Here is a 21491-nt window from a genome sequence, read left to right on the forward strand (position 1 = left end):
AACTTTCAAGGTGTTTGTATTGATTTTTATATAAAATAATGAGCTACAAATGGGCGTTAGACTATTATTAAGGTATACTGACAGTAAAGCTTCTTACTTTACATTCATAAAGTGTGGATAAATAATCTTCCAATTGTGAAACTAAACTTTTCAGATAAATGTTAAAGAAAACGTATTAAACGTATGAAGCTTCATTTAGCGATTTGTGAATTTTATAAAACTTATGACTTCAATACAGAAATGTGAATATAACCTTCTGTACACGACCTGAAAAATGAATCAATTTGCACAAACAACTCCAGACTTCGGAAATATTTAGCAATAGCACTTTATTGAACACAAACAACCCTAAGCCACAATACTGAATGACAAGACCAATTGGCTGCAGCAAACATTTTATAAAATAGATTCAGGTTTAATGTCACTAAATTGTTTTTTTTTTTTTCTTTTAACGTCAGAAAGACAGATGCAGGTTTTTCCAAAACAGTGAATGATCTTTTACATATTTAACATTTTTTTGTAACAAATTATCATTCACATGTTCACACAAAGGAATAACAAGGCAAAGTGCTTTCAGGATTGCATTGTCGAAAAAAAAAAAGAAAAAAATTAAAGTCCTAAAACACGATAGAAGAATGAATGGCTTGAGGTTTGGGTGAGACAGTGGCAAAGGGCGGTCCAGTCCTGGACAAAGCATAGTTTGGGGGGGGCGGGCTGAGGATGATGGGTGTGTGTTTAGGGAGTGTTGGAGGGGGGGGGGGGGAATTAAACCTCAAACCTTTCACCTTGTCCTGTGCCCCTTGTCGTCGAACTGAATGTAGAATGTCGGGGCAGTTTGGAAACAGGAGACTATGAAGCAGAATTCGGTTCGACAGATGGAATCGAAGGCAAACGGCTCGAGGGGCTCAACCCCCCCCCCCCTCATACAGAATAACAAATCCACCTCGCCATCTTGTCCCGTGACAACCCGTGGTACCGTTCCAACTGCGGGAGCGATGGATGGCCGACCCCAGAATGAAGCTGTAAACGTTGAAACTGTGTTTTCTACAGGGCGGAGACGGGGAAGTACACAAACAGGAGGAGACCAAAGAAACACAAAAGAAAAGAAACGCCAATGGATGGTAATTCATTTTCTAAAAGATGATTCCTCGCCACTGAATGTTAAAGGGGATAGACTATCATCATAATCTGCATCTTAACATTGTCTGGCTTCACATTCCAGTGGTATTTTGTCGTATAAATGCTTCTCATAAATATTTTTTTCAACGTCAAATAGACAAATACACATACAGCACAACCAAGCACACTTCTTTTTTTTTTTTGTATGTATAACTACCATTGCTTATGATAAATCTGTATTCCCGTACTGTGATACACGTTTTTTTTTTATACCCTTTTTCATAGTTTTTTTTTTTAGAAGTCAGAACAGGTGGAGAGACAAACAAATACTCAAGGCTGCAAAACAAGGAGGTAGGAGAAATGCTACTGAAAAACAGCAAGTGATGCCGACATGATCGTTCACTTCAATAATCATGAGATACACCAGGCGTCGGCTCGACTTCTTGAACCATGCTACTGCCGACAGCTGCTATCCCAGTCGTTGACTCGGGCGCTGGGAGTGTGACAACCGGAATTTCAGATTTTCCACTTTTTGTAAAAATAGCGTTAAGTCATTGGTTTGAACAACTTGGTTTAAGAAGCTCCAGGAAATAATCTCAAAGAGTTGAACGTGCAAGTTTCCTGACGGCGCCTGAGGCCGACTGGAGTAGCAGCTGTTTACTAACCAAAGAAATCTTAAGAGGCCCACTCAGCCTTGAAAGAAAGAAACATTTATCGTGTCTTTACCCTATATTTCCAGACTGGTTTGTGTTTTTAATGGGCTAATTTCAACAGAGTAACTTCATTGGTCCTGTCGTCATCACAGGTCTAGAGACCACGCTGCTGGTGATGGCATTGACTCCTTTAGACACAGTAGAGTAGTATATTTGCAGATTTGTAAATGAGGTAATCAGCGTTAGGCTAAGTAGGGAACCCTGTCATTGACACTCATGCCCACTTCATTCATCAGCAAAGCAACAAAAAGAAAATCGTTCCTCAATCGGCGGGACAGGAGGACTGTGGGGAATTAAATCAACTTTGGAATGTTGGGTGGACGAGCCAACTTTTTCTCCTTGTTTTTTTATGTTATTTTATCGTTTTTTTTTTTAAATTCCATTTCTTTTTTTTTTGGTGAAGGTGCACTGTGAAAACCATTTGATTGTAACTCATCACATGCCCTGATTCAGAGTCCCTCTACTCATACTAAGGGCTCCTTTGTATTTCCCCAGATAAGCCACTCAAAGTAAAACAGGCAACCCATTATCTATCACCTCTAGGTTTTTAAATTTGCGATGAATTAAGGCTGCCTCGGCCGCAGGGCGCCGCCTGCTGCAAGTCCAGTCGTGAGAGGATTGTTAAAAGCTTGTGAGTCGCGATGAGGGGGCAACATCTACAGTGAAGCAGACTAAACACAAAAACATGAAAGGGGACAACCACGACTAAAATGTCACGGAACATGCAGTACACATCCTTTCTACAGTAGGCTATTTCTAATAGCACATTCAAGGGTAGGGGGCGGGGGGGGGGGGCTCCTAATGGGAGGAATTCAGCGATATGGCTGCTTGAGAGAAACCGAGCTCGATGTGAGACGACCTTCCATCGGGAGCTGGTGGAAGGAGCGAGTCGATAAGGTGCTTCATCAGAGGACTGCTGCCTTGTTTCACCTGCACAGATTCTGTTTGTGTCATTCAGTTTCACCGGCAAACACCGGAACGTTTTTTTGAACATTTGTTTTCCTTCGTGTAAATACATCCCCCCCCCCTCCCGCCTCCCCAAAAACACACATCTTTTGCTGGTGAAAACAAACGGCACTTTCAAAAGGGGAATGTTTCTCTAAAAACCACAATCACAGGACCTCCAAGTAACAAATTCTGAAAACACAGGCTATTATTCAGTAGATATAAATCTCATGAGTATCTTAACTGTACAAGCTTTAGGCTACACGCTGAAAAGGGAGGGACACGTAAGAACCCTTAATGCTTAACAATGAAAACAAATATAAGGCATTTCATATTTCCTTTTATCCGCACATGTCACTGACAGCAGGTCTAAATATTTTTGAGAAAACATTTCATTCAAGGAGGAAGAGGATGCATATACACATCTACACATGCAAATGAACTTGTCTAATCGGCTAGAAACCAGAAATCCAAACTACAATACCGTTAAAGTCCATCTATCAGAGGAAAGGAACAAACCCTGCACCTACTCAAATCGACCGGGACACTTGTGCACCTTCCTTTCTCTGAGCAGGCAGCTTTTAAAGTCTGATATTGATCACAGTTTTAAGAACGGAATATCACTCACTCCACTAGCAAACGCCACGTCTCTGGACACAAACAAGAGGACCACTTGAAATCCTTCATTTGCTACAGACAAGTGACTTTTGGTGTTAACGAAAAGGGCATATTAAATAAGATTTGTTTTCAACCGAGGAAGCAATGATAAACACAGGGTTATTGCACTTTTATCTATTTGTCTATTTCAAAAGGAGGTCAGCTTGAGAGAAGATGATTCATGCCTTAATGTCGTAGTAAGACAACAAATGTTACGTCACTTCTATAGTATGATCACACGGTTATTAACACTGCACACAGCTACTACTGCAAACCTACTTGTAGTCATTCTACCCTAAAATAATACAAAAACAATCTCCACGATCAATTTGCAACACAGCCACGACAGTTTGCCTAAACTTGATCTTGAAACGCAGGTACCGCATCGTTTCACGACTCGATGAAAACCAGAGAGTCGAGAAAAACAATCTGAAGCAGCTCTGAAAAATGGTCTTTCTACAGTTAAATGTGTTACTGACAATCAATCCTCAGGTTTTTCTGCACTCGACAGGAGGACGTTGTTTCCTCTCCCGACGTCTTTTGCCTAAAATTTTGGTCTATAGGCTCCTGCTCTCCTCGGTGTTGGGGGAAGCCAACTAAGTCCAGAGGCGCCTTCTTTGGATTTGTGCTTTCGTACAATTGATCTCCATCTGCTCACTGTGGGATGTTCCCGTAATTGCATCAGTAGTGTGCAATGTATTCCGCCAAGCGCTCAGTGACCGGAAATGCGTCATTAAATCCACACAGAAGGAGTTACTTGGCTTTTTTTTGTTTGTTTGAATAACTTAAATCGCATAGGGTTGAGATATTCGTGCTCAGAGAGTGAATGAGTCTATGTACTGTCGTCACGTATGTTCAGTGTAATTTCTTTTTCCCCCCCCCACATTATAAGGCTTCTGGGAAATACAAATGGAAGACCGTACCTTGCGGTAGTAACAAATAAAAGGCACCATGCCACCACTGTGCTCAATATCACACAGGTCCTATTGGTGGTGGGGAAATTAATAACCAAGTGTTCAGGCAGGGAGAAGTGGTCAAACTAGCATTAGTCATACAGTAGGATCTTATTGTTGTGATTTACAGAGGTAAGGTTTTATAGCTAGCTTCATTTCCTACATTAAGATTAGACAGTACCCTTCATCCTATACGACTCGCACCAGAGAACAGACTCATCCGTTGGTTGTAATGAGGAGACGCACGTTTCAAATTGTTACTATGCTTCTCTGTTCTTTAACAAAAAGGGGAAATTGTGCATGTTTTAGGTTCGACATGCAGATATTGAAATGTTACTCACACACACAAACTACGAGAGAGAAATGTACACGACTGGCATTAGGAGAACGCAAGAAGAAATCACAGAGGATCAATGTCAGCGGCGTCACATAAAGATCAGTGATGAGGTAAAAACTGCAGGTCCAATAAGAAGTACAAGGTGCAGTTGGCTGCCCGTTTGTAAGGTAGGAAACATTAGACATCTGCCGACACTAATCTAACACTCACGCGTAGATACATCTCCGAGTTAGGCTGGTTTAAGCAGAATTACACCACCCACGACAAGATGGATAACAAAAGTTTAACTCTTTGTTAGCATAGCTGTACAAGACTTTTTTTTTTGTGTTTTCTTAAGAATTTCCGTTATTCCATCTAGATAGTTTTTTGTTGAGGTACACCACCTTCATCCCCGGTGTCATTTGGCCCTGGATAACAAGAGAAGCCAAACTTGATTGTTTACAAGTGAATTCTGAATTCGTTCTTTCACAGTGGCAAATATGGCGATATCCTAACCTCTCAGAACAATCTCTGCACCGTGGCAACCTTGAGCTATGTGCTACCTCAATTGATTTGTGTGCTTCTCGACACCCGCGGACGTCTTTAAGACCAAAATTAGCTCAAAAATATTCTTTTCTTTTAGCGAATCCAACCAAGAAGCATAAATCTACAGGTGATGCAACTTATTCGGTTCTGCCAGGTATCGTTTCCATTTTCAGCTTTTAAGGCGAAAGGCTCAACAGTGGATCAGAGTTGAATTGAAATTTGCTATTTACTTCAAGTAAGAACCGAGACATCCGTTGAGGCAAATCAATTCTACACTGTCTATACCATGCGTTTTCTTTTTTTTGGGGACATCTCAAATGTTTGTTTTTTCTCCTGATAACACACACATTATAAACCATCTTGTTAAACACACACACACAACCTAGGGATCACTTTGCCAATAGCAATCGAACTATATTCTCCCAAAAATGTCCAATTATAAAATAGACTTCTACCCAACACCAAATTTGAACAGAACTCTTATATTAAATTACTAATATCCCATGCAAATATTTATAGTTTTCCTTTGACTAGAATAATTGGCGAAAAAAGACATGCAGCTCCAAACCTCAAAATTCTAATAATCCTGCCTACTTCTGAATAAGTTACGGACCAAGTAAATATGATTTATGTCTAAAGGCAAATAAAGGTTTCTATGGCACTAAATGGGTGTAGCTTAGGTGCATTTTTGTCAAATATAGGCTATTTACGAGTATGTGTGATCATATCTACTGCAGACCTTTTCGTCCCTCTTGTTTTAACTGTGCTCTAAGGCAAGTCTCAATGGAATGGATGAACATGAACGTTTAATTCTTCTGAACTCTGTTTACCTTGCAGGCTACACTCCACACAAATGTAGAGAGAGAAGAGTGATATCACACAACAGCAGGCCTATACTCCCAACACAATAATGCCAACAGAACAAAAAGAAATCGCTATCCAGACCCTCGATGCAGGAAGACTACTACACTCACTGAATATCATGTAGAGAAGTAGGTTATGACATGCTACCTGTATAAATCGCATCTACGCACGACAAATGAAGAGCAACAGTTTAAAGTCGGGAGAAAGCAAATTGTCCTGCTCTAAACTGACCCTACATTCATTTCAGTCAGAAATATTCATGGCTCAGATTTGATGGTCAGACTGTAAACTGCTTCAACATATGCATAAATCCATTGCTGCGTTACCGAGAGGTTTCCCTCTCTCCATGTTTTGGCAATCAGGCCTCACTTGCGACCAAAGATTATAACATCGAACCCGCATTCAATTCTTCCATTGGCATTTATGCTATGATTTACTGAATTGGCCTGAATGGATGGCAGTGCAATATTTGTGCTGCACACATTTTACACACACGCTCTATTGCTACAATTGGACCTTGCATTGCTTTCCGACTCCAGATATATTGTATATGCTCCGTTTGTTTAATCGTTAACTATATCAAAATTGTGATCTAGCTCCACGCACAATCACTCAGTTATCACTGGTATACACACACGCACGCACACAGAAAAAAAATAGCATGTAGAAGAATACTGTGATACAATAAAAGGATTCAGTTACAACTTGTATAGCTGCGAGGGACAATGGCTCCATGTACTGGTCAGATAAGGACATCACAAGAGAAAAAGATCCCTGACCGATCTGACAGCACCTCCAGATGGCAGAGAGAGCATGGTGAGTATTTTGAGGAGCCTGCCTGAGGTGTGTGTTGAATCACTGGACTGACTTAAAGTGACTGAGGCCAGAGTCTGTATTATTAACAGTAGGCTGGGTAATGTAACCTTGTCACTTTTGTTGGGCCGTTTGCCCAGAAAAAGAAAAACACACAAAAAAGTCAGTGGGCAGTGGACACTGTCCCGAAAGTGCTTGGAGACACTTGTTTGTTTTTTTGTTGTTTTTTTTAAATAATGCATTGTTAGAGTACAATTTTTTGTTGCAGCCTTTGCTTGTCTTTTGCAACGCTTCCTTCCTGTATTCAGCAGCAACACACATGCATGTAAACATAGGTACATACATTACATCTGCTCCTCTGCACACTTAGAACCTGAATGTACTAAAGTGCGTGCTTGACTATCTAATTAAGTGCTGTGGGAATAGGGTTAAAAAGGAATTAAATTAATAGAAGTTCCCATTAAAAATGTAGACGTTATCATCCTGCTGAGATCTGATTGGATTAGTAAAGTTCTGCCTGCGGCTTCAGCACAGATCCTGAGATTACAAAAGAAAATGATGCACCTATCCCTAATTAGAACAACAATATAACTGTTCTCCTGTATATTAGAAAATGATCAAGACATCAAAGACGGAGAGTCGCCGATTAGTTCTGATTCATTTCAGTCAGTTATGGAGGTTTTTTGAATTGAAATGACGAATACAAATCTACTTAACTAACCGAGAAATCACTGCTCTGAAATGGACTTGTTAATTTTTGTTAGTCAAATAAAATACGACGACTTGAACAACTTTTCGCAGGGGGAAAATAAATCAACAACATAGCCTAGTCTAGGTCCTCATCTCTCATCCAGTCAACTAATGTGTGCAATTGTGCCACTTCATTACCAGTGGATATGAAGTTATCACGCCAATGAAAACAATCTTACTCAGTGTAATTTAACCACCAGCGGATGGTTGGAAACAAAAGAAGAAGAAAACAAACGACGACAAAATAGCATAGATATAACATCTTAAAGTCACAAACAGCTCTAGTGGTCCGATACAATCATCTTTAGTATGCTTAGTACCAGAAATGGGATGAGGAAACAACATAATTAACACCAAAAAAGCACATATTTGGATTTCTGCTATTCCTGAAATCTAAACAACAGGTATTGGCCTAAGCGAAGATCCCCCTCCTTTTCCTCTTAGCCCTATTTGCTTCTAGAAGGGACACCAGCCCCCTGGTCATTGATATTGCCGTTACATATATATAGATATGCTGGGCAATGTTTTGTTTTTTCCACTAGATACTGTGATTTGACCGTGTTCCATGTTGTCGCTATCAAATGGGTGGAGAGATGATCAGATTCAGGGCTCGTCATGCTCTGTCATTATGCAATCCAACTGAAATGATGTGTTACGGAAGGCATGGGTCAAAAAGGCATTTCATGGGATGCCACAAAGGCAGCCCAGTGCATTCGTGTTGACACTGACAGTAAAATGCCCGGCACACACAGAGCCATTCGTTAAGTCTTTAGTAATTTTTCATGAAAAAAAAAAAGAGGAAAGAATAATTAAATAAGAAAAATCAAGAAAAATTCAAACACATTCCAGGGAAACAAAAGCCCTTGTGACAGTGATTGTCTATTCAATAATGTTTAACCAAAGAAAAAAGGCCAAAAGAAAATATTGCTTGAAAACTGCCCAATAGAAAAAGCAGAAAATACTCTTTTTATCTTTCAGTTATAATAGTTGATCAGAGTTGACCAGCGAGAAGCTGTTCGATGTTCGAGACGAGTTCAGCAGCTCTGACAAATACTCCTCATGGAGAGAGAGAGAGAGCTTGTAAAACGACGGCCGGTTCAACTTCAGAAACACAACAAAACAAAAAGTCATTAGTGCCAAAAGAAACGATTGCTCTCTTTCAATAATTAGGCCAATGGAATTCTGAAATCTTCCCCCACCCCCCAAAAAAAAATATCACACCCTCCAAAACACTTTTAAAGAGATGGGAAATAAATTGAAATGGCTTGTTCATTTATGTGCTCAGATATATGACGCTTTGATGAGGTGTTGTTGGCAGATATTACTAGTAAAGCCTTCATCTAGAAATAAACAAGGCCTCAGTCAGTCACTATCCTACGGTAGTTCTCTAGTCCTACAAAAAGAGAACCTTAGGCCTACGGACCCTGGGTGAAGATGAAGCAGCTGCTAAACGAGTTGACGAGGTATATCAAGATCTATTGTCTTTCCCTATACAGTACAGTTCATCTCAAATAAATAATTTATAGCCATAGTAGTGTTGATCAACTTTGGTCATAACTTATATGCTTAGAAACATTCTAGCTTAACAAACACTTATTTAGCATCTTTAAAACATGAAGTCAGCATTCAGAGCAGACCGATGTCCCGATGCCGAACCCGAGCACGGCGCTCCTTTGGAAGGAGACATGCTTCTGTATTCAGCAGCGGTACCAAATCATCTTAAAATGCCAAAAAACGATTCTAGGCTGTACGTTTTAAAGTACACTATGGAATTAACATCTTTGTGACCCTTTTTTCCAAATTTCCGATTGTACTGTGGTACACAAGCATTGCACTCTTAAGCAAAATTTAGATTTTCCCTTGTGTGGTTCCTTCATAAAAATCTAAGCTAACGGACAATTAAAAACAAAAAAAAAAATCAAAAGAAAGAAAGAAAACAAAAATATCACCAAAACACAAAGAAACTCTTTGATCATTCTTTTGGGAAGGCTGTATGTTCCTCTACAAGGTCACCACGTCGGATTAAATATGATATGACTTTTATACTGAGTGATATGAGGATAAAAAGACAGTCGAGGATACAGAGATGTCCATGCTCTTAGATGTTGGTTATATAATTGTGTCGACATGGTTTTAAAGGGTTAAATGATTTCGAAGTGTCCGGATTGCTCGTGTTTGTTTTGGATGCCGCACTTTATCTTGAGTGACCTTGTAGAGCAAGTGGCCTCTACGAGTTAAGCACTACTAGGAGATGGAGGAATGGGATCTAATTGCATATTAGGTTTGACTGCACCTCAAGAGAAGACCAAACACTCACGCACACACAGACGCACAGACACATACATACACAGAGAACAGACGTGTGGGTGGGTGCTCTCCTGGTCCTCTGGGCCATGTTAAAGGGAGTCACCCCCTGGTGGTGATGATGGTGATAGCAGCTGACTGAGGGGGGGGGTGCGCACGACCTCACTCAGACAGACACCCATCCAGGCCGACCGGTGCGCCGTGGCGGTCTTTGACGTAGCCGTTGTGGAGGCCGTTGCTGGGCAGCGGGGCGCAGGCGGCCGTGATGCCGCAGTGCTTCAGCAAGTTGAGACCCGGGGACGGGGAGACGGTGGGAGAGGAGCAGGAGCAGGAGGAGGGGTCCCGCTGGGGGAAAGGCTTCATGGTAGAGAGGATCAGAGCCAGGCAGTCAGCGACGTCCTTGTTGGGAGCACAGGCCAAAGCTGGGGTGTGGCCTGGTTGAAAGAAACTCACATTAATACATACTGCCTGGTGAATCACACTGAGTAAACCTGACAAAGCTGCTCAAACATAAGGATCAAATGACTGTGTTGTGTTAAAGGTGTTGCTCATAGTGAGGATTCCACAGAGAATCAATCTGCTGTTTCAATCTGTTCTACAAAGTGTTTGGTTTTAAGATCCGCAACTTCCCGTTTGGGTTAAATCAGGCAGCACCAAAACCTCTAAAAACCTAATGTTTCCTCTCTTTATAACATTAACTGACACTGATGAAGGTTTATAACTCGCTGGTGAAGATAATGGGTCGTTTAGCAACTAAAGTATTTCCCTCTTGAGTTATAAAGAAAGCAAGACTGCTGGTAGTAACTCTCACAAAAACATCGAAGCAGCAAAACATGATTCCAGTAACTGGAAATGAGACAATGCAGTTATTTACAATAGATTTTACTCAAGTAGAAGCAAAATTCCTTCTAAAAATATAAAAGTAGGAAATAAGTCACTTATAAAATACTCTGATTGCAGGGAGGTATAAAATGTTATTTGGTGATAATGATATGGTCATAAAACGATTAAATTAAACATCTTAAAACCACCAGGCGTATAGACATCAGTATTTCAATATATAAACTCTGTTTCCAGGTGAGAACTGCACCGAAAGCAACCATAAATTCCAGCAGGGCACTTTGCCGCCTGCACATACAACTGATAATTATAAATATAAACTCGGCTGGCAGTTTATTAAGTGCACCTCGCGAATAACTAATGCAGTATAATGCAACAGTTCTGCAATAAATCCTCCTTTCATGCAGGTTGTAATGTGGAGTTTTTAATCAAAATTACCCCGGAGAGATGTTAATTCAGCTGTGTCATCGTTGTGGAGGCTGCAGTCTGTGGAGCCGAGTTGCTTTATACAGACGTATTCTTTGCTATTTTGCCTACTTTAGTTGATATAAATGGGGTGGACTAAATAATAGAAGCACCTGGAGACTATGGTGTTGGCCCAGACTTGGTGCAGCATTAGTTTAGTGTCAGAGTTTGTGTAAGATTTTAAATGTAACTCATCAATTTGAAATGCTGGTAAATGGTCTCTTTGTAAAAACAACACATTAAAGCCCACATCGGTCAGAGGATATTTCAGAGTGACTCACCTTCGTCATCCACAGCCAGCACAGTGGCTCCTCTACTCAGCAGTGCCTGCACCACCGTAGCCAGGCCGTTCCGTGCTGCGAGATGGAGGGGCCTGGAAGAGAGAGAGGGGAAAGTCTCAGAGACGGCCAGCAGACCCAGTATCCATCAAATAATTAACAACAACATCAGAAAATGTAAATAACACTGTAAACTTGAAATGAATCATCCAGCCTTAAAGTGGTGGTAATGCACAATATTCTTAAATAAAAGATGGATCAATTACCATACAGGATATTAAATTATTTCTTTCTTATTAAAACGACTAAATCGAAGAACACTGTGACAAAAGTTTCCTGTAATTCAAAAGTTTAGGCCTAGAAGCACTTTGGCAAAAAATATACTGCAGCCAAGTTTGAAAACTTTCGTCAGCTCATTCATTCTTAGCTTATAAATATTACATGGTTCTCACATTTGCAGAGCACTGTTGGTGGCATTTATGAGTGTGGGACTGTGGATTTCTCCCAGAATCAGCAGGGCACACATCTCATGAGCCTGAGGGACAAAACAGAAAGACAATACATGAGGACGGATCTCGACATGCTCGGTTGATTTTCTATCTCTTTAACATAGAAGCATTGCTCATTTAGGGGAAACTTTACTTGGCTAAGTGCTCCGATTCCTTTTAGCCGTCGTGGTGGTGGATTAATACTCAGAGCACCAGAGTGAAGCTTTAGGATCTACTTAGTAATTCTGATGCGTACCTTGCTGCAGGCCAAGTGCAGGGCAGTGTTCCTGTTGTCATCCAGCAGTGTCAGGTCAGCCTTGGCCCGGTGAAGAAGGATGGCTGGAAAACACCAACACACAAAGACATTTATTATTTCATGCCACTACAATGGTCCTGATGAGACAGTTGTTGTGAGAGGACCACAACAGACCGAGTCCAGTGTGGGACTTACAACGATGTATTGTGTTAGAATAAGAAGTGTGAAACTTACCGACAGTGCCGCTGTGTCCCTTGTCGGCAGCGACCATCAGAGCAGAGCGTCCACTTTTGTCCACTGCGTTGATCTCTGTCCCGTGGCGAAGCACGAGCTGAAGTCCAGCGACATCCTCAGCAAATGCAGCAGCATGCAGTGGGGTCCTACAGGCAAACACAGAGACGGTCCAATATCTGATCAATGCTACGGTGTCTGCAGTTTCAGTAAAAAGCTCAGGAACTTGTTTGAGATAGAAGAAACATGTGCAGTAACAATATTAAATGTATGAAGCAGTATCTCTTCTGCAGACTGACCTTCCTTTGGCATCTCTGGTGTTAATCATCTGGACCCCAGCAGACTCCAGCAGCCTCTCTGCTGCACCGCTATGGCCGTTCATCCTACAAGCAAGAAGCAGGTGTTAATGAAATGCTGGTTTCATCTCAACCAACTTCAGGGATTGTATATATATATATTTGTTGATGAAAAGTACATCGTTTTGACACACTGCAAAGGGCACCTATGAAAAGTGAATACTCACAGAGCACAGTGCAGGGGGGTGAAAGGGTTTCCCTCTTCATGGATAAATGTTTTAAATTCAAGTAAAACCTCCAAACAGTCTTCATGCCCTGAGAACAAACACATGCAGCATTACAGGCGAAAGACGGACGGAAGATGTTACAGTGAGAAATTGCAAGTAGAGACATTTTTAAAGTCTGTCAAACTGAGCTTACCGTTGTAAGAAGCCCAGTGTAAGGGGGTGTATTGTTTGTTGTCCAGCAGTTTATCTTGGGGGTCTGTTGCCACGGCGGCCTGCACCAGACTGGCCATGATCTCCGTGTGGCCTCTGGACGCAGCGTAGTGCAGCGGGGTCCGACCCTGGGTGTCCATGCACAGTGCAGTAGCTTTGTGCTCCAGCAGGGCTGTCACACAGTCGTCATGGCCCAACACCGCCTGCACACAGACCACAGGGGATGAGACACACTCTTGCGTGGACATTATAACTGTGTCATCATGTCTTTTATTTTATAATTTGTATCATCCATTTTTCTAATTATAACTCTCGATGACAGCAATATTAATTAGATCTGGGTTCCTGGACAGAGGCCGAGTCTATCACAAGATTGAAGACATGATTCAATGAAAGCCTTAATTGGTGTCACCCATGACAAAGATTAGTTCCTAATTAGAACAACTGTTGCTCTGATTCCTCAGAGACAAACAGATGGTGCTGTTAGGAATTTAAAAGAGCTTCAGCCATCAATTCTTTAATGTTACAGTCTGTTTGCCAGTTTGTCTGTTTGGGTGACGTGGCAACTCTGCAAAATGCAGCTTTTCATTTACTACTACTACTAACTACTATATTTGGAAATTAAATTAAAGATCTTTAGATTGTCTATTATTATACAATAACACTTGCATGAGTAAAGTCCATAGCCACAGAGGCTTGGAGACTTACCCCTCTGTGCAAAGATGTGCTGCCCCTCTTGTCCTTGGAATCTGGCAAGGCACCCTTCTCCAACAGGAAGTGGACACAGTCGGTGTGACCTCCCTGAACAGCGAGCATCAGAGCGGTCCTAAAAGTGACAGGAACAACAATTAAGATATATATTTTCACGCTTGGCCAAATTAGCTTTTGGCAAAAACAGAGCAGGCCCCAAAGAAAAAACAACTCACTGTCCAAATTTGTCTGCAACGTTGGTGAGATCCCCATCCTCCCCATAATCAATCATCATACGCAGGCAGTCTGAGTGGCCGTTGGCAGCTGGTATGAAACAAAATACAAGATATAACATCTTAAAAATATACGTCTTTAAACGTGAAACAGACTAAATTCATGAAGATAACAATCAGAAACAGTTGCAGTAACTTGAACTATTCCATCAGAAAGTTGCTGTACCTGCAACATGAATGGGAGTCCACATGAGCCGGTTGTCATTGAGGAGACAGGAGGCTCCCTGAGCCAACAGCACCTCCACACAGCGGGCGTAGCCTTTCTGAGCGGCCAAGTAGAGCACAGAGCGACCTGCAGCATCCTGCATGTCCACGTAAGCTGCGGTCTCCGTCAGCACACGCAGCGCCTGCCAGTGGCCCTTGTCAGCCTGAGGGGGGGGGGGGGAAAGGAAGTCAGTCACCACTTTAACAATGTAGTCGAGGTGAAAACCGATCTCAGTCGGTGTGAAAAACTCACAGCAAGATGCAGAGGACTGACTGGAATGCTGCTCTCTATGTCTCCTAGTGCATTAAAGGACATCTCCAGGAGCTAGAAGGAAAAAACAGAGACAGGATTAAACCGACTGAGTAGAAATACACCACATCAAAAGTCAAAAGCCAATAAGTATTAAGAATAACTGAGATTAGAGATTGTAAAATTAAAAAGATTAAGACATTTCAACATTTTCATGATCAAAATGTATGTTTAATGACCATATCTCTCTTAAATAAATGAGTAATTGATTGCAGCCCTCGAGTCATATTATTGAAAGCATATGAATATTTACTGTCTGTGCTAAGTTAAGTAGTGAGGTGATCACAGACTGAACAGAAGTACACACCAGCTCCAGGTTCTGTTTGTTGCCATGGTAAGCTGCATAGTGAACAGCACTGTAACCCTTTGTGTTGACCATCGATGGATCAGCACCGTTGTCCAAAAGATGCTCCAAGCAGCTAAAACAAAAAATATATCAAAAGTAGAGGGTGGTTAAGAAGAGAAGCCTGTATACAACATCACATTGGTAATGGTCAGATGCAGGAGAGAGAAGACGAGAATAAATGTACTCACAAGTATGACTCCTTAGCCTCGTCCTCATCGTTCTGATGGTTCGCGGTAAAATGACGATCAACTCTGGAAAGAGCCAGAAATTCACAGTCAATAAACTTCCTTGAGGTCAAAACATTTGCCAATCTGTGAATTTGTTGAACTCAGTTTTTATTATTCATGAGAGAACACAAGGTCAAGAAACACATTTTCTGGTTCACTAACGGAATAAAAAAAGAAGAACTGCATTCACTTTTGGTGGCTTGTGCTCCTACAGAAGGAGAGAGACCAGTTTTCCAACCTGCTGAAGGCTTGGGACGCGGCAGAGTAGTGCAGGGGAGTACAACCTGTCTGGTCAGGCTCGTTGACCTCAGCGCCAGCGCTCACCAGGGTCACAGTGCACTGGTACCTCCCATTAGCAGCCGCATAGTGCAACGGTGTCCTACAGGCGGGATGCAAGGAGAAGGAACACAGTCACTCTGAATACTTGTTTGTATTGAACATCCAGAGAATCTTGCTTTACGGATGAGCGAGAACTCACCTTCCCATTATGTCCCTCTTGTTTAAGTCGGTACCGCTACTTAAGAGCAAGTTCAGACATTCCACATTTCTGTGAAGACACAAGACCATGACAGGGAATTGAGTTGGAGCAACCGACGACCTGTGACAGCGTAATATCTTAAGTCCCTTTAATATTCAAGTGCCCGAGCAGATTGTGTGTCTTACCCTCCAGAGGCAGCAGCGTGTAGACAGGTCCTCCCAAAGTTGTCAGGGGTGTTTATGTCAAACCCAGCAGATAGTACATGCTCCTTACTCATAGATGAAACTATACTATACAGCTGACCTGTAGGGAAAATGAGGAATCAGCCGGCGGTTAGCACTACATCAAAGTATAAAGGATTAAATGTTCCAAACGTAAACATTGATGGAACAAACCTGAGGAGAGTAACTTGCGACAACAGTCTGAAAACCCGTAGAGCACAGCTAAGTGCAAGGGGAACATTCCATGGATCCCACGTCTAAGAAAAAACAAAATAGACACAGGACAAAACGTTAGAAGCAATTTAGAAAATGTAACCCAGCTGTAACCCACACCAAGAGGCACATACGTTAATGCTTCTTTGTATTAAAGTACTCATCAGTGCTACCACTCAAAGCTTTTCTGATACCTGGCCGTGTCTGCTCCATTGGTCATTAGAGTGCTGATCAGCAGTTCATGGCCATACTTAGCAGCAACGTGGAGAGGAGTATTGCCATACTTATCCACACAATCAATTTCCCCACCTGATGGAAAGCAGAAAAGAGGGACTCAATGAAACACACGTGAGGAGGAGGAGGAGAGAAAAGCCAGTGAAGAGATGCTCCTACAGATCAGTCAGACAGCAAAGTCATCGTTACCATTTTGGATGAGGATCTGAGAGCGTGTGAAGCGTCCGTGGATGGCTGCCATGTGCAGGGGGCTCTTCCCTTCTTTGCTCTGTGAAAAAAACCCATATAATTTAATATTTAACATAGAACAGAGATAAGAATGCAATTTTACTGCTGTGAGAGACTTCAGAAAACTGCTGCACCAGCGAATGAGGCTGATTTGATATTTCTCCATCGCATTTTACAGTTCAGAGTTAGAGTGTGGCAAAGACTTTCATGCACATCACAGGCTTTTACATTTTCTGTCGAGAGCAAGAAGGACTCGTTCCTCTCTTACTGGCAGGTCTATCTACAAAATGACAATTAATAAACACCTTAAATATTAAATATATTACAAAATATCAAACTACACTGTTCTGAGAGTTATTTTGATAGACAACATCTTTGTAAGCTGGACATAAACATAAGCATAACATAGGGTGATCAAATTTAGATAGATAGATAGATAGATAGATAGATAGATAGATAGATAGATAGATAGATAGATAGATAGATAGATAGATAGATAGATAGATAGATAGATAGATAGATAGATAGATAGATAGATAGATAGATAGATAGATAGATAGATAGATAGATAGATAGATAGATAGATAGATACTTTATTAATCCCGAGGGAAATTCAGATCATCCAGTAGCTTCTACAGTTAACACTTAAATTTATATAAATCCTTTCTTCTATCATGACATTTTCATTCTAACACTATTTTCACACAAATCATGGCAAAATTGTCACATCAGAAAGCTAAATGCGTCTATGAGCAAATCTCCACCCTTGCACATCTATCCAAAATGTTCTCAATTACTTTAGACTGTCTCATACCTGCTGGTTGACATCTGCCCCATTGTTGACCAGCAACTCCAGACACAGGGCCCCGTTGGTGGAGACGGCAGCCAGGTGCAGAGGGGTGTAGCCGCACTTGTTGGGCTGGTTGACGTTAGCTCCATGGTTCACCAGCTCAGTAGCCACAGCCTCCTGCCCCATGTAGCAGGCCACGTGGAGCGCAGTGTTTCCGAAGCCATTGGGCTCGTCAATCTGACGGGGGCCGACAAACATGACACAAGATCAGACAATGACCAGGAACCCAGACTTCAGATCCCCAAGATAGTAGGGGTGGGAATTGGCAAAAATGTGACGATTCAATAGTATTGCGATATTTGGGCCATGATTCAATAGTATTGCGATTCTGCGATACTGCAAGTATTACGATTCGATTCTGCGATTTATTGCGATTCATGTCCCCCATATTATTCAAAGCCATTACAAAAAATGAGGAAAATAAGACTGCTCAACTCACTTCAAATGTCACCTTTAATTCTGTGAACAACATTGTCTTCTACACATTAACTGAAGTGCAAAAACTAAGAAAGGGTAGTGCAAAAACTTTGTCCTTGAACATTCAGGACACAGGACCTTTGTAATTATTTCCTGAATAGGAGACCTCTCACATGAACACTGAGCTCAATCATATAAATAAGAGTAACCTAGAGCTTCAATCAAATTGAGACCTGAAAGGTCACGACCCAAAATGTTAAATTCATTTGGGAATATTGGCATTTTTGTTCAGAAAAAGGAGTTGGTCAACAAACATGATCAACCGTTACTATATCTCCTGCAGTAGAGAACATCCTTTCCACATACACGCTAGGTATCTTTTAAACTCTGAAACTCTCCTCGTCATTACAATACTTTGTGCTACAGTATCGATATAATCGCGGGCGCAAAATATCGCGATACTGAACAGAATCAATTTTTTTTCCCCACCACTACAAGATAGACGACTAATGTTTTATGTTTATAATAAAAACAATCAAAACAAACCAACTGAATGTTTACCACTCACCTCTGTCCCCATCCTCAGCAGGTACTTTACAATTTCGAGGTGACCACTTGCAGCAGCAGCGTGGAGAGGTGTGTAGCCCTGCTTATCCTTGCAGCTCTTGTCAGCACTGCGGGACACCAGCAGCTTCACCACCTCCACATGCCCTGAGGGAAACACAAAAACATGACGAGCACATCAGTATTATAGACGGCGAGTGAAGGACTTGGCCGTGATGCTGCTCTTAGTTTGAGTGAAACTGTCCATGGATAATAGAGCTTTTACTGTGATGTTACATGGAGATTGAGCAGCAGTGTAGAGAAAAGGAAAGCCTCTCACCCAAGTAAGCAGCACAATGGATGGGCTGTCTCTCCTTCTTATCGATAGCACTCAGGTTGGCCCCTTTGTTCAGCAACAGCTTCACCATCTGTAAGACAAGTTAAGTGGAAAGTTGAGGCACCCATTTCCAACTTGTCATTACTTAAGAACTCAAAAAGGCTCACACACACACACACACACAACTGGAATCTCACCTCTACGAACCCACTCTGAGCAGCGTGGTGCAAAGCAGTCCTTCCCGTGCGGTCGGCCATGTTCAGGTTGCTCAGCTGGGTCAGCAGCGCCTCGGCGCAGCGCGTGGCACGGTTGGCTGTAGCCACGTGCAGCGGCGTCTGCCAGAACTTGTCTCGTGCATTTGCTTCTGCTCCGCGCCTCAGCAGCAGACCCACTGCCCTCTGGGGGGAGGACAGAATTACACGAGCTTAAAGTATATATCATCTCTGCCGCATTTTCTTTTACAGTTTTTTGGTGCATAACTTCTAATGAGTTCTATAATCACTGTGGGTGAATATGTAATAGAAGTAGAGGATGATGTCATCTCGCTGCAAGATGATAAGAGTCTCTGAAATGAGAAAAGGGATTCGAGTTGATCACTTACTTCATTCCTGGAAGCAGCTGCCCTGTGCAATGGGGTCAACCAGATGTGGTCTTTAGCATTAACACTGGCACCTGGCAGACAAACAAACAAAAACATTTGTAAAAGGCATCACATGCATATCGCAGCTGAAAGGTCTTTGCACAATAAATGTGTATTTACGTATGAAACCTTGGCATGTTGAAGATACAACACTACGAAACAGGTTTGAACGGTCAGAGGTGTTTCAAGAGTTGTCTGTAGATTTGACTTCCTGAAATGAACTTGGAAGATCAGAGGAGGAAATTCTCCTTGTTCATGGCTGCTTCAACTGATTGGAGCCAACAAAACTTATCCTCGCTGCTGGACTCCATTTTAACCTCCTGGTGCGAATGTAAAGATCAAATAGCGTAATAACACACATCAGACTCAGTGTGCAAGATTGAAAAATCCAGACTTGTTGTGCAAAGACCTTCCCAGGGTTTTAACAGTGAGGATATCAATCAGAGAATAGACTTCTCCTGTCCTGAGCATTGCTTAAAGAGAGCCTGTGACCCAAGTATTTCATTGCCAGCGACTGCTTCATGATATCTCTGTGCATTTGACAATAAAAATCTTGAATCTTAATCTTGAATCCTGTGATGGAGGATGACAAATTGATAACACACAACCAAAAAGCAGCCATGCACGCAGCTCACTCACCTGATTCAATGAGGAGGTCCATTATATGGACGTCTCCCACGCAGGCAGCAGCATGAAGTGGCGTACGGCGCTCGTGGTCCTGGAGGAAAGAAGAAGAAAAAAAATACACAATGACGTTTTACCATGTTGGGATATGTGGTGGTGGTGGTGGTGTGTGGGGGGGGGGGGGGGCGCACGTCCTGCACAGTATGAACTGCATGCACTTCTCACGTACCAGTGCATTGACATCCTCCTTTTTGTGCAATAGTAGTTGAAGTTCTTCAGCATTACGGTTGAAGATGGCCTGGACCAGAGGAGGCTGCAATGCAACACAAACACACACACAGACACACACACACGCCAGGTTAACGTTGCATTAAATGACGCTGATCATCCATCACACTTAACCTCTGAGCGGGTTCAATCCCCGGTAAATCAACCGGACTCTCCCGTGGAATTGCATTTGCACCATCAAGCGATTTAATGTTGCATTTAATGTTGCATTCAATGCGTTGGTTGTGTGTAATTCTTGTTAATTCCAGCAAATAGTCGCAGCCCTGACCGAGGCCTGCAGGCCCCTGATCCCATTACGTGAGCTAGCCGCTCGGCTTTAGCTAGCAGCCCGGACCCCGGAGCTGGCCCGGACCCAGAGCACCGTGTTCCCGGGTGGAAGCAGCTGCTCGCCCGGGTATCAACACACCACGATGCTCCGTGTCCGCTGCAGCAAACCACGGAGCATCGAGGAGCAACAAGACGCCGCTCGACGACTGCGACGCAGAGGGTTGCGGTCCCAGCAAATAGACTGCGCCACATTGCAGACTGGTTCCTACCTGGTCTGCGATGTTGAGGACTCCCATCTCCAGAGCTCAGGCCGGACGGAGCTCCTTCATGGGGATCGAACCACGAGGTAAACAAGCTGCAGGCTCCAGCGGTCAGACCACAGCCATCCGGGCGCTGCGGGTCCGGGTCTGTCACTGTTGTTGTCTCCGGATCCAGCGGCTGAGCTCCCGATCCCGGCTACGACTGTTAGGACGGTCAGCCTGCAGGCGTGGCGGCACCACAGCGACACCGAGCGGCTGGGGACGGTAGGGCAGCAAGCACGCCACAGAGAGAGAGGGAGAGGGATGGAAAGATGGATGGGTGGATAGATATATAAATAGATAAAGAGATATATAAAGAGACCGATAGATGAAGAGACAAATAAATAGACAGATAGATAAAGAGACCGATAAAGAGACAGATAAAGAGACAGATAAGAGACTGATGGATAAAGTTATAGATAAAGAGATTGATAGATAGATAGATAGATAGATAGATAGATAGATAGATAGATAGATAGATAGATAGATAGATAGATAGATAGATAGATAG

At 42.4% G+C, this 21491-nt stretch overlaps 1 protein-coding gene across 1 annotated transcript; it reads right to left on the bottom strand.

Annotated features, from left to right (window-relative positions):
- Positions 1-328: 328 nt before the first annotated feature.
- Positions 329-21132, bottom strand: ankrd52a (ankyrin repeat domain 52a). Its single transcript, XM_061074213.1, has 28 exons — positions 20951-21132; positions 20356-20439; positions 20142-20220; positions 19464-19534; positions 19060-19260; positions 18866-18953; positions 18551-18693; positions 17530-17742; positions 16677-16755; positions 16448-16562; positions 16215-16297; positions 16005-16122; positions 15820-15888; positions 15580-15720; positions 15303-15365; positions 15076-15187; positions 14712-14783; positions 14421-14622; positions 14198-14285; positions 13980-14097; positions 13255-13474; positions 13062-13149; positions 12838-12921; positions 12542-12687; positions 12308-12390; positions 12016-12098; positions 11567-11658; positions 329-10414 (listed from the first exon to the last, which is right to left on the bottom strand). Exons 1-28 carry the CDS (start codon positions 20975-20977, stop codon positions 10143-10145), a joined length of 3234 nt encoding a protein of 1077 aa, XP_060930196.1. The 5' UTR covers positions 20978-21132; the 3' UTR covers positions 329-10142.
- Positions 21133-21491: the final 359 nt, after the last annotated feature.

The sequence above is a fragment of the Limanda limanda genome, chromosome 7 (assembly GCF_963576545.1).
Source record: "Limanda limanda chromosome 7, fLimLim1.1, whole genome shotgun sequence".
In the NCBI taxonomy this organism is placed as follows: domain Eukaryota; kingdom Metazoa; phylum Chordata; class Actinopteri; order Pleuronectiformes; family Pleuronectidae; genus Limanda; species Limanda limanda.